The sequence below is a fragment of the Mus caroli genome, unplaced genomic scaffold (genome assembly GCF_978045245.1).
Source record: "Mus caroli unplaced genomic scaffold, Mus_caroli_1 scaffold_4, whole genome shotgun sequence".
In the NCBI taxonomy this organism is placed as follows: Eukaryota; Metazoa; Chordata; class Mammalia; order Rodentia; family Muridae; genus Mus; species Mus caroli.
The window spans coordinates 39,843,228-39,856,226 of record NW_028227259.1 but is presented as its reverse complement, the minus strand read 5'-3'; the positions used below and the strand labels follow the sequence as shown (position 1 = coordinate 39,856,226).

The following is a 12,999-nucleotide window of genomic DNA, read 5'->3' as shown; positions in this document are numbered from 1 at the left end:
ATAGTCTGTCAAGGTGGTCGGAGACCACTTTGACTGTGCAATGGCCAGTAGATCATCCCCTCCCTGTGCCTTCATGTCCAGGCACCATCAGAGTGTCTCCTCTCCTCTAACTGTGCATCAGAGTCAAGAGCCCAACATCTGGACCAGAGGCCCTACCACATATTAACTTACTTCACACACAGTCTTCTGAGGCAAACAGACGAGACAGTACCATCTCTAGTGTTCAAAAAGTGGAGAGGAGACAAAGGGAGGCCCAGCCTTCTGGAAGAGCGGATGAAATTCAACCTCCACCCCTCCAAAACCAGTCTAGGGAGCTGGAGCCTTTCAGCATTAGGGGACATGCTCTGAAAGCCATAGGATATATAGATATTATTTTGTAGTGCAGACTGGCTTATACTTTTTTTTTTTTTAGAGAAAATTGAAAACCAAAACTCAGAACAAATTGTGATGAGATGGAACTAGGATCAAATCAGTATACAGCAAGCTAAATGCACTCTCCCCAAGGACCTAGCTTTGGGAATTACGGCTGAGCCATAGTGATAGACAAAGCATTAGAGAAAAGGGGTGTCCAGTGAAGCTGGATTGGGCAGAGTAACATCCACACCAAAATACATGCACATGTCTAAGTCCTGACCCCATAACTGTGAAGAGTCTTTGCATGTTGAACCAAATTAAGGATCTCATAAGTCATGAATCAAATGACAAGAATCTTTACAGAGACAGGGAAGAGGTGACAAGGTTCCAGGAAGAACTCTCTATCCTATGAGAGGATAGAGCAGGAGTAAAGTGACTTAACTACAGCCTGAGGAACACATATAGCCACCAGCAAAGCTATCAATCAAGGAAGGTCCTCCCTAAACAGTCCAGAGGGACCCGGCCCCTCCCTGCTGACACTCAGAATTGTATTTCTAGACTCTAGAACCACAAAGGAACACATATTCTCTCTCTCTCTCTCTATCTCTCTCTCTCTCTCTCTCTCTCTCTCTCTCTCTCTCTCTCTCTCTCTCTCTCTCTCTGACACCAGATGGATGGCACCTTGTTCTAGCATCCACAGGGAGCTAGTATAGCACCTACACAAGCCACAAGCCCCACCCTAAACAAGACAGCACTGAGACAAGGCAGGCCCTGGAGCAAGGGAACAGGTGGAGCACAGTGAACCCTGCCTATCCTTTACTGCAGCAGTGTCTGTGCTGAAGACTGAGTGGCCCTGAGCCACCAACTGAGAGCTTTTTATTCACTTCTGGGGCAGGAGATAGCCTGTGTTTGCATGGCAAGTGGAGTCTGGAGGCAGCAGTCAGGCACTCTCTCTAGGCTGCTGGGCCTGTAAAGGACACAGGTGTTCAGATGTGTGCGGGCATAGGTCACATGGTCTAGACAACCATCTTTTACTGGGAAGACAATTTAGACTTGCTTGGCTGTGCCTGGCAGACCACATCTCTCAGGTTGGCAACCGGTGCCCTGACTACTTTTCTCTTCCCACTCTGAGGAGGTGCTCAGAGGACTTAGGATATAAGGGCACCATGTGGGGAATCAAGATAACTGTGTAACAATGTCTTCCAAATGAACACTCCCTCCTAGAGGGAGGAGAGAGGCTCATAAGACTCAAGAAGTAAACAAAACCAGCTAAGCTCAGAGAGTAAATGAAACTCACAAGGCTCCTCCCCAAAGTTACATAAGCAGTAACAATTGTCTGGGAGAGGGGACTCTTCCATGGAATTGCCTGCAAGCTGAGCACGGAGCCCAAGGGATGCTATTGGGAATCATCAGTCATACTGCTTTGAGTTTTTAAATGGTGATGTAGATGCTTCTGATACTCCCATACTCCCATAATAACTTCAACAAACTCGACTGGCAGATTTTTCTGGAGGGGATATCTATCATTGGTACCCTGTTTGAGGGGAGTAGACATTTGTTCAGGCCTGCACAGGAAGTCACACAACTGTCCAGGCCTGCCTGGCTCCAGACCTGTCCAAGATGGAGCTGTAATTTAGCAAAAGGTAGTCCCCAAGCGGACACATGTACTCTGATATCACAACCCATCATGAACTGGACATGTCCTTTGCCAATGAAACCTTTCTACCCTCCCCATGACCACTGTGGCACCACAAATGGGAATGTAGTGCAACATGGCTGACTTGTGTAACAGGTTTTCAAATATGAGGACGATCCATGAGAACATGAGCTTCTTGAAGGTAAGAGGTTGAATTCAACTCAGTATCTATAGTTTCTAGCCTAAAGGAAAGAGGCAGTAAGTTACCCATAAATCCTAGTGAAATAGCATAGATGAATAGATAGGGGTATAAAAGTGTGTGGATAGATGAGTGAATTAGTAAAAGTGTAGATGAGCAGACAGGTGGGAGGCAGGAAGGGCAGATAGATGGGTGGATGCAGACAGAAAGGAATATGTGTGGTTGGGTGTGCAGACAGAAAAGTGGGAGGTGAGTAAGTAGATAGATATAGAAATGCATGGGTGGATGAGTAAATTGGTGGATGCATAAATGGATGAATGGGTGAATGTCTCTCTATGTGGGTGGGTGGATTGAAGTGGAGGTTGGTTGAATGCATAAATAGAAGGTGAGTGAATGAAGAGATCCATGAATGGAAGGATAGATGCTAGGTGGATAGGTAGAGAGAGGGGTAGGGGTGTGTGTGTGTGTGTGTGTGTGTGTGTGTGTGTGTGTGTGTGTGTATTTATGTACATATGTATGTATTATGAATTTATGGGTGGGTAGATGCATGGATGGATGAATGGGTGGATGGATGGGTGGGACTGATAGATGAATTAGTGAATGGAGTGAGTTGGTAGATGGTGGGTGGGTGGATGGATGGATGGATGGATGGATGGATGGATGGATGATTTGAAACACTGATAACTGATGAGACCTTGAGGAGGAATGAAGCATACACAAGATTTCAGGGCTGCCTTACCCTCTCACTAACTCTCTTCAACACCTCTTCTGCTTCCTCCATGGCCACCATCTCTCTCTGGTACTGGTTTTCTGTCTTCTTCCTCATCTCTAGGTCACACTCTGCCGTCAGTGCCAACATCTTCCGCTCATACTCCTCCTGTATTTCGTTTTCCAGCAGCAGAAACTGCCTTTTGAAAGCAGCGGCCATCTTCCTTTCTGTTTGCGGAGAGAGGTGACCACCGCGGATCAGATTCTTCATCAAAAGGGCAATGATGTCCTTACTAATCTGGTTTCGACAAGCCTCCAGATCCGCATCTGCCTGATTCAGGGTTGCGATCTCCAACCTGAGAAACAGAAGTCAAACAGACTCCATTATAGGACAGCGTGAGAGAGCAAAGGGCCACTGGAGACTATCAGGATTTCAGGTATTCATGGGAAAGGCCTTTCCTTTCTTTCCCCTCCTTCTCTTCCCGTTTTTCTCTTCCTTTTACTCTTTCATAATTTGAATGGAAAATGCTTCCCACAGGCTCATTTGGTCAGTACTTGGTCATCAGTTGGTGGCACAGTTTTGGGGGTGGTTATGGAATCATAGTAGGTACAGCCTGCCTGGAAGAAGTGGGATGCTGAGTGCAAGACTTGAGGATGATAGAGCAGCCCTGCTTTCTGTCTTGTCTCTGATCCCCAATGCCTCCAGATGTGGGCAAGCAGCCTCATATTCTTGCTATGACCCTCAGCCCATGAACCAAAATCAATTTTTCTTCCTTTACCCTGGAGAGTAAAAGCATAATGTTCAAGCCTTTCTGATCATCTGCCCAACTGGATTCCAGAGGTAGCGCTCAGCAATGCGCCCTTCCTCCAGCTGTGCTCTGCAATGGCAGGCATCTTCTGTCACTCGATGGGGATGTGACAATACAAACGTAGTAAAGAAAACCATCACAGAAAATCCTAAACATTTGAAAGTAGAGAACACTGTGGTCCATCTCGGTCTGCTTGAGTTTTGTCAACTTTCACCTGTCCCACTAGGTCTATTCACTGCCACACGTATTTGAGCACTGAAAGCAAATGCTATAAGATATGCTATCTTATCTGAAAACCCTTCAACACCCATCTTCAGGTGTCAAGGAGATGAACAGATACACAGACAGACAGACAAACAGAAAAATGGGTACCTGGTAGCTAACCTACATATTTTTACCAGAATAGCTATAGTAACTTATTACCTTGAGTTAAATGCACTTCAATAAAAGATATTTCTCTAGAAAGAAGTCAGTGCTACTATTTCTAAACCCAACCCTCATCCGTCTCATTTTAAAGGACACTCCATGCATTTGCTTCCTTCATGGTCACAGCAAGTGCCTAACTGCAAGGGAAACTGTGCTGGATCCAGAAAGAATCACAGGAGATGTCAGAATGAAGTATGTGTACAGCTAAATGTTAAATGAGCCAGTCAGAATCCCACAAGACCTGAAAGTAAAGCTGTGTTCTACGCTGAGACAGGCAAAAACAGACTTCACACCTTGAAGGAAGCCTGTGGGGCAGAAAGAACCATGGCTCCTCCACTATGTCTTCAGTCCTCCTCCACTACATCTTCAGTATTCCTGAACATATGACTGAAAAGGGCCTGAGGCTGCAGACAGAGCTCAGCCGCTGGCTTCAGCATCCGCACATAAGCAAGGAGGGTTCCAACTCGGAAGAGAGAGGCTGAAAAGGAATCAGGATCAGAGGAGGCAGCATGAGGAAGGAGAGGATGCAGGTGTGAAAACTGACAGATCTGCAGACCTAGGAAGGGATGAGCACCCAGTGAGGCCGCTTGTGGAAGCTGCAAAGCTTAATTCTTGCCTGGAGAGACGCAGCAGACCCTGTCTCCAGAATCTAAGGATATTCAGGCATAAGCTGCCAAGCCTTTGGGGATCTGCCAAGTGAACAGCAAGCTCACAGACACTGTGCTGAGTGGCTGCAACCATCACGCATTCCTTAATTCAGAAAATACGGTGGCCTGCACTGGACAAACTGCGCAATCTTGTTCTTTCTCTTGGCTGCCTGTTGAGCCACTTATTAACCAGGCAAGCTCAGACAAAGACTTGCTTTTCCCATCTGTGTAATGGGAATGGCCCTACATTGCTGTTCAATAAAATAAGTTTATTTTATCAAACAAAGAAATGACAATTTCACAGCACAGTTTCCTGGCCTGTTGGCCCTAAATACTCATAGTTCACTCCATGGAGGGGTCAGAGCAGAGTTTGACACACATGGCAGCTTAAATATGCTTTGGTTGCAGCCACTTCACTGTCAAGGGCTTTACATAGACTGAAAAACTGTAAATAGCCCAAGGCCACAAGAAGAGTGTCCCCACAAATTAGCTAAATTTCCAAGCTATTAATGACAGGAACTCTGATTGTTAATTGCCCAACGGCTTCAGAAAAACACAAATAGAAAAAAATCTCTCCCTCACATATAGCGTCAGGTCCACTGGTGAAGCGACACACTTCCTTCACTGGTGATCATTTACAGGAAAATGAAATCTATGTTCCTCCATTCTCCCAGGAAATCCTTCATGACATCAAGAAAACAGGCATTTGGGGCCACGTGGGATGGGGGTTCTATACTGGAACTCCAGTATCTCTCCTTGTACTGGCGCGCCCACAGTAGTGCCTAAGAAACACCACTGTTTAGAATTTCCAAGAACCAATTATGATTAATACTTTGACTGCCTACCAGTGATAAAGAGTATAATTGTATTCATGCCTTCTTTCCTATTTGGTTCTTTAAAAAAAAATCAATCATTCTCACGAAATAGCGAGGCCAGGTATCAGGATAAAGTTAGGATCCAGTTGATACACATGGCAGCCAACTGTTTTCTGAATGGGGAAAAGAACTCATAAAGCAACTTGGGGAATGGTAACTCAGAAGGAAGCCAATGCAGCCACGGCCTCTTTTAGAATAATTCTAGTATCATCAAGTTAGCTGGTATAACCACAGACCCACAAAACAGCTCAATATTAGCAAGGAGAAAGCTTTCCTCATCAGAACCGATTTCAATGGAAGGCATAGTGCACGATTCTATGTAGAGGGCAAACATCACACGTACACCCTGTCAGCACGGTGGGCAGGCAGCAGAAATTGGGGAAAGTATCCCCTGAGAATCTCTAGTAAGTGGCAGTCACACAATATGAGGAAAATACCAGAAAAATCAATGCTGAGCCAGCGAGCCAGCAGCTTGTCACGACTCCAAATACAGCCCAAGCCACAGCCCAAGGGTGAGCTCTCAGCATCTTTCCTCCTGGACCATCTTTCACCAAATATTTCCATGCAGAGAGCTCATGCTGCGCTCCCTTTCCAGGCACCAAGCTACTCTGTAAGAAGAAATAATCACTCACAGACTACATTCATCCCAAAGCATCGGGGTAGGAGGAGAGGGGGAGGGGTAATCCATGAGCAGAGCAGAAAACATTTGCCTTCAAAGAACTTCCTGCTTAAGTAGATAAGACAGAATGCAATGACACAATATCTCTCTGGGTCTGTCTGTCTCTCTCTGTCTCTCTGTCTGACTCTGTGCCTCTGTCTGTCTGCCTGTCTGTCTGTCTTCTGTCCCTGTCCCTCCCCTCTGCATGTATAGTCACTTCTAGCAGCCAGGGATGCTATGAAGAGAAGTAGTTTGGGTATACAGGATGGAGAAGCTACCACTGCAGAGGAAGTTTCCCTAGCTCTGTTTGACTCCCCAGTCCACTGTGCCATGCAGTTGCTACTTTGACCTACTCTGTCTGACTCTTGGATACCCACACCCCATCCCACATGCAATATGTGCTGCTACCATCGTTCAGCTTAATGGTTTTTCTCTCATTCCTGGGCTCCCTGCACTGGAGTGGAGGCAGGAGGATCAATCGTTCACATTCATTTCTGGTCACATAGCAAGTTCTGAAGCTAGCTTGGGTTACACGAAACCCAGTCTCCAAGAAGAGGATAGAAGAAGAAGGAGCCTTGAGTCCCCACTTCAAGACATTTGTATTCCGCCCATGTATGCAGTACAAAGACAAACCCAAATATCCAGGCAGTGCCCACTACTATGCTGAGCACCAAACAGGACCACACAGGATTGCTAAAATACCTGCCAATTAATTACTTTTAAAAAGTGTTCTAAGCATCTTAGAACCACAGGTCTTGCTTTTACAGAATGCTTGAAAGAAAAATAAAAGATAGGCATTATAAAAAAAATGATAACCATATGGTTAACACATAAAAAACTACTCAATATGTGTATTTACAACTCCAGCACAACAAATGTTTCCTACACATCTGCCACACACAAAACAACCTCCAGACAGCACAGGAGCTGCAGCGAGAGCTCAGAGCTTAGTAAGGGAAAGAAACACAGCTCTCTGAACTCCTTATGCTCTGTCTTAGCAGCGTCTGCACTCGGGATTTCTAAGAGACCATTCCTCAGCAGCACAGTGGATCTGTAAGCACTCTAGCATGGGTGCGAGCCCATTACCACCCACACGACCTCAGGCAAACCACTGGAGCCTGTCTGAATGGCAGCTCACTGGTCTGAAAATTGAGCAGAAGTGAGAATTTCATACAATGCCAGATGCTTGGTGTGACCAGGTTTTCAGTCTGGGTGGCACTAAATTACTGGAAGCGCACACACATCATGTTTCTAGAACCTTCTATGATCAGCCAAGCTATCCAGTTTCTCCTTCCTCATAGCAGGTTCCAGCATGCATTGGGACCAAGCCCACTTCCACTGTGACTCCAGTCAGGGAACCTGATAAAGACCAAAGGATAAAAGCAGTTCTCCAACCCTCTTTGTAAGAGGTGGCCTGTGAATAAATAACCCATAGCTGAACATGCAAGCAAGCCCAGGGCATGCTCTGTCAGGAGTGTGCCAGCAGAGGGGAAACAGGCACAGTGCCTCCTAGCCTTGGAAATGTGGCAACAATCAAGCTGCCTGCCTGCCTGCCCACCTGCCTGCCTGCCTGTCTGCAGGGTGAGAATCCCAGCTAAACCTCCAGTGAGAATTGCAGGCAGGATAAATGACTTACTAGAGAAAAGGGCTATTTTTAGTAAGGAGCCCATGAGAGACTGATTTCCATGCAAACTAAGCCCCTGACATTTCCTTTGTGGGAGCTCCAAAACCTTAGTGGAGGTCAACACAGAAAGATAAAAGGTAACTGACAAGTGGAGGAGAAGGGAGATAGAGAGAGAGGGAAGAAGGAAAGGAGAGAGGAAAGGAGGGGGGAGGGAGGGAAGGGGAGAGAGGGAGAGGGGAGAGGGAAGGGGGGAGAGGGAGAGGGAGAGAGGGAAAGGAAGGTAGACAAGTAGGCAGGCAGACAGACAGGCAGACAGGCAGGCTGAATGAATGAATGAATGAATGAATGACTAAGTACTCAAACCAGTGTCCAACCACTGAGGCTGAAACACAGTTAAATCAATAAATTTTAAGACTAAACTGTGGTGAGGAGGTGGAGAGAGATGGCTCGGGGGTCAAAGCCATGCCTAGTCTTCTAGAGGACTTGTGTCTGTTCCCCAACTCCCACACAGCAGGTCCCACCCTTCTGTAACTCCAGTCCCATGAGATCCAACATCTTCTTCTGGCCTCTGTGGACAACACACACACACACACATTCTGCTCAGACATACACACAGGCAGAACACCCATAATAAAAAAGTCATTTTAAAAGGCCGAGCTGGGGGAGGAGGGATGAATTTCATTCTTGCGCTGAGTGCTCACAGTTCATGCTTGCTGATCCATGTGCTGATCTTCTGACAAAATAAGATCAGCAACCTAGAAGGTACAAAGAAGAGGCTCCAGGGTCCCAGAGGAACTAATAATGCCAACACTCTGGCATCCAAATAAGCTGCAACACCATGGAGAGTTTCCTGTGATGGGGAAGGAGGAGGCTGAGCTCCTGAGACCCTTCACATCTTGAATCAGAAGCCGAGCCGGAGAGTTGACATGTTCCTGCTAAAGAGGACTACTTCACCGGGGCAGAAGCATGCAGCATCCTGCCTGTGTAAATCAAACACCCAGCTGTCAGTTACCCAAGTCAGATGGTTCCAGCCAACTCTTCATGTTCACGCTGAGGAGGAGGGGAACACCCTACTTTTAGCTAGGAAATGCTTTGATAATTGCTTGGGTTTGTATCACAATATATGAGATGGTGTTTTTGGTTCCTGGCAGGAGTTTGCATCCCAGCTGCCCACCCATGTCTGCCTTCCTAAGACAGGGTGGCAAATTTTAATTGCCATCATTGGCATTCCAATCAGAGAGCTGAGCAAAAGAAAGGTTTGTGAACAGCTGTCCAAAGCCTAATTACCCAAGCCATGCACACTACCCAAAAATCCAGAAGTGCATGGGGCCCTGGGCCCCATGAGCCACAGGGTGACGTCGGTCCTGTGCACCCAAAGCTCCAGGCCTGGCTGCTCACAGAGCTACTGAACAAGAGAGGAGCAGAGTCCTCACTGTCAAGAACAAGTGGCTTAAAAAGTACCATGAGTCAGACTCAGTGTAGCTTTTGTCCGAGGAGGAATCACAACTGAACTGCTAGCGATACCCCTTCAAGTCCTCGGGTAAGTGGAAAACAACACCCCAGCCCAAGTTGTTTCTGAAGACCTGTGAGTTAGTTCATATCCTTTTCATCCAGGATTTGATAGGATGGAGACAGCACAGTGCAGGTCTTTATCAACAAAAAAGAGTTCCATCCGGCAAACCAAGGTGGGCACCTGGGCTAGCCTCTTTTTCAAACAGCCGTTTCTTCCCTATTTTCTGTATTGGGTAAACAAACACCTGGCACACTCTTCTGTTAGATTTCACAAATGCTCCTTACACCTTCCCATCCTTATACCTCCCTGTCTTCCTTCTGCCTGAAGTATTCCCTCTCACTCCCCTTGGAAGCTTCTTCCACAGCATCAAACACAAGTGATAATGTCACTTCCTCCAGGGAACATTTCCAGGGTGCCGCTTTCTTCTGCATCCAGCTGGCCCGATAGAATCAATGCCTAGCAACACTTCCATTCTGACCACCAAGTGATGAATGGATGACCAAGTGAACCCAAAAAGGACACTCCATGCCTGCTGCCCCCAACCCATCACCTCTGGAGAGCAGATATGACTGAAGACTTACTCTTCTAGGGCTTGAAGCATGCTCCCAGGCTCCTCAGAAGTCAGGATGGCAACCACTTGGTCATTGAGGGAAAGGTCCTGGCTCACACCGTTAGCAGAGGTGAAGGGTGAGGGCTCCAGCTTGTTCTCAGGATGCTGAATCTGTAGAAGTGGAGAGACAGCTGGGTTGGCCTCCTGGACAATACTGAATGCTAAGAGGGAAGGCAGGGCTGTGTGTGCAGTCGGAGAAGCTAGGCTCCTCCCACCTCAGACCAGCCCCTGTCCAGGTCAGATCCTCCACTTCTCACCAAATCAAAAGGATGGGATTTCAACAGCTGCACACAAGAGTGTTGGGTAAACAAAGCAAAGATATGCAAGATATCACCATACATATTCTGCTACTGAGATGGGCAGGGGCAGGGAGGGGGGATAGCTCAGTCAGGAAAGTGCTTGCCATACAAATGTGAGGTCCCCAGTTTGAACCCTAAAACCCACACTGTTAGAAAACTGGGCCCAGAGGCAGAGACAGGCAGATTCCAGAGGCACACAACAAGCCAGCCTAGCCTTAATGGTGAGTTCTGAATTTTGAGGCCCTGCCTCAAATAAACAAGCTGAGAGGCACCTGAGGAGAAGACATGAACACCAAACATACACAGAGAGAGAGAGAGAGAGAGAGAGAGAGAGAGAGAGAGAGAGAGAGAGAGAGAGAGAGAGAGAGAGAGAGAGAGTCGGGGAGGGAGGGGAGGAGGGAGAAGGGAGGAGGTCAAGGAGGACCAGGGTGGAAGAGCATGACCGGATGGCAGCACTCATAGCTTTACAGCAGCTGTGGCTGCTCGCATAAGTACTGTACAATATCATGCCAATCAACACCTCACCCTGGAGGGTCATGAGCCCTCGTCCCTAACTAGGGAATTATTGACAGTTGACAGCTTCTTGGGAAGACAGAGACAGTTTTCTTTATGGGTATGACTCTGGTAGGTTGACTCTGCTCCAGTGAGTGACCCTACTTTTAGGAGTTTATGGGAAGCTCAAACCTGATGCGTTAGATTATTTTTAAAGTCAGGGATGGACTTGGGGAGAGTTAGGGGAGGATTAGGGGAGTGAATATGACCAAAATACATTATGTGAAATTCCCAAAAGATTAATAAAATACATACATTTAAAATGACAGGGGGATGATTTTTTTTGTTCTGTTTTGTTTTATACCCTCTCATATATTACAGCCTGACCACAGTTTACTCTCCCTCCCCTCGCCCCAGGCTCTCCTCCCAACTTATCTGCTCCCTCAAATCCACTCCCCTGTCTGCTTCCCCACAGAAAAGAGCAAGCCTCGCAGGGACACCAACCAAACACCACAAAAAAAGGTCTACAATAAGATAAAACATACATAATCACATCAAAGCTGAACAAGGCAAGCCAGGAGGAGGAAAACGGTCCCACAAGTAGGCAAAAGAGTCAGGGACAGCTCCCGCACCGCACCCACTGTTAGGATTCCCACAAGAACTCCAAGCTACCCAACCATAACATATGTAGAGGACCTAGCTCTGAGGACCTACAGGCTCCCTCATGGTTGCAAGCTCCCATAGGTCCCAGTCAATTTACTCTGTTAGTCGTGTTCTCATGGTGTCCCTGACCCCTCTGGTCTCTATTTCCTACCCCCTCTGCAGGATGTCCAAGCTCTACATAGAGTCTGGCCATAGGATTCCGCATCTGCTCCCATCAGTTGCCAGATAAAGTCTCTCTGGTCTCTTTGATGACAATTCTGCTAGGCTCAGGTTCCAGAGCACTCTGAAAGCAGGACAAACTGTAGGTAGTTTTTTGTGGCTGGGGTGGTGTCGCAATCCCTCCACTTGAGACCTGGTTATACCAGATGGCCAGTTCAGACTCCATGTCCCCCATTACTGGGAGTTTTTGCTATGGTTACTCTCATGGATTCAATGGAGTTTCCATTGCACTTGGTTTCCAACTTGACCCCAAAATGCTCCCCAATGCCAGGCTTTTCTCCCAGTATTTTCTTTCCCTCCTCCATCACCTGATCCCTTCTGTTGCCAACCCCACCTGCCCCCAGTTCACCTGAAAAATTAATTCTATTTTTCCTTCCCAGCGAGATCCACGTGTCCTCCAGACCCTTAAGTCCTCCTTGTTACTTAGGCTCTCTGTGTCTGTGGGTTGTCACATGATTATGATTTACTTAACAGCTAAGATCCACTTCAAGTTAGTACATCCATATTTGTCTTTCTGGGTCTGGATTATTTCACACAGAGGATGATAGTTTCTATTTCTGTCCATTTGCTTGAAGATTTGATGACGTCATTGTTTTTTAACAGCTGAGTAGTATTCCATTTTGTAAATGGGCTACATTTTCTTTATCCACCTTTCAGTTGAGAGACATGTAGGTTGTTTTCAGTTTATGGCTATTATGAATAAAGCTGCTATAAATATAGTTGAACAAATGTTTTTGCAATAGGATGAAGTATCCTTTGGGTACATGCCCAGGAGTGGTCTAGCTGGGTCCTGAGGTAGGTTAATTCCCAATTATCTTAGAAACCACCATATTGACTTCCAAAGTACAGATTTGCACTCCCACCAGCAATGGAAGAGTGCTCCTCTTGCTCCACATCCCTACCAGAATGAGCTGTCACTTGAGTTTTTGATCTTAGTCATTCTGACATGTGTAAGGTGTAACTTCTCAGAGCTGTTTTAATTTGCATTTCACTGATGGCTATCTTCTGCAATTTCCTTCTTCAAAGATTTGAAGTTGTTATCCACTTGCTTGATTAGAGTTGCCCCATGATATTTTATATTATTTGTGGCAGTTATGAAGGGCTATTATGCTGTTTCCCTGATTTCTTTCTCAGCGCATTTGTCATCGGTATATAGAAGGACTACTGATTTTTTTTTCTTTTAGTTAATCTTGTATCCAGCCATTTCACTTACCATGTTTATCAGCTGCAGGAGTTCCCTGGTAGACTTTTGGGGGTTGCATAATAT

At 46.4% G+C, this 12,999-nt stretch overlaps 1 protein-coding gene across 2 annotated transcripts in view; it reads right to left on the bottom strand.

Moving 5' to 3' along the window:
- Positions 1 to 12,999, bottom strand: part of Evc2 (EvC ciliary complex subunit 2) — an 86,147-nt gene that overhangs the window by 51,168 nt on the left and 21,980 nt on the right. For both annotated transcript variants that reach the window (XM_029476919.2, XM_085836652.1), the window contains 2 exons: positions 10,031 to 10,170; positions 2,929 to 3,253 (listed from right to left, as the gene is read on the bottom strand). In XM_029476919.2, coding sequence (XP_029332779.2) covers positions 2,929 to 3,253; positions 10,031 to 10,170 — 465 coding nt within the window. The remainder of the gene's footprint in view (positions 1 to 2,928; positions 3,254 to 10,030; positions 10,171 to 12,999) is intronic.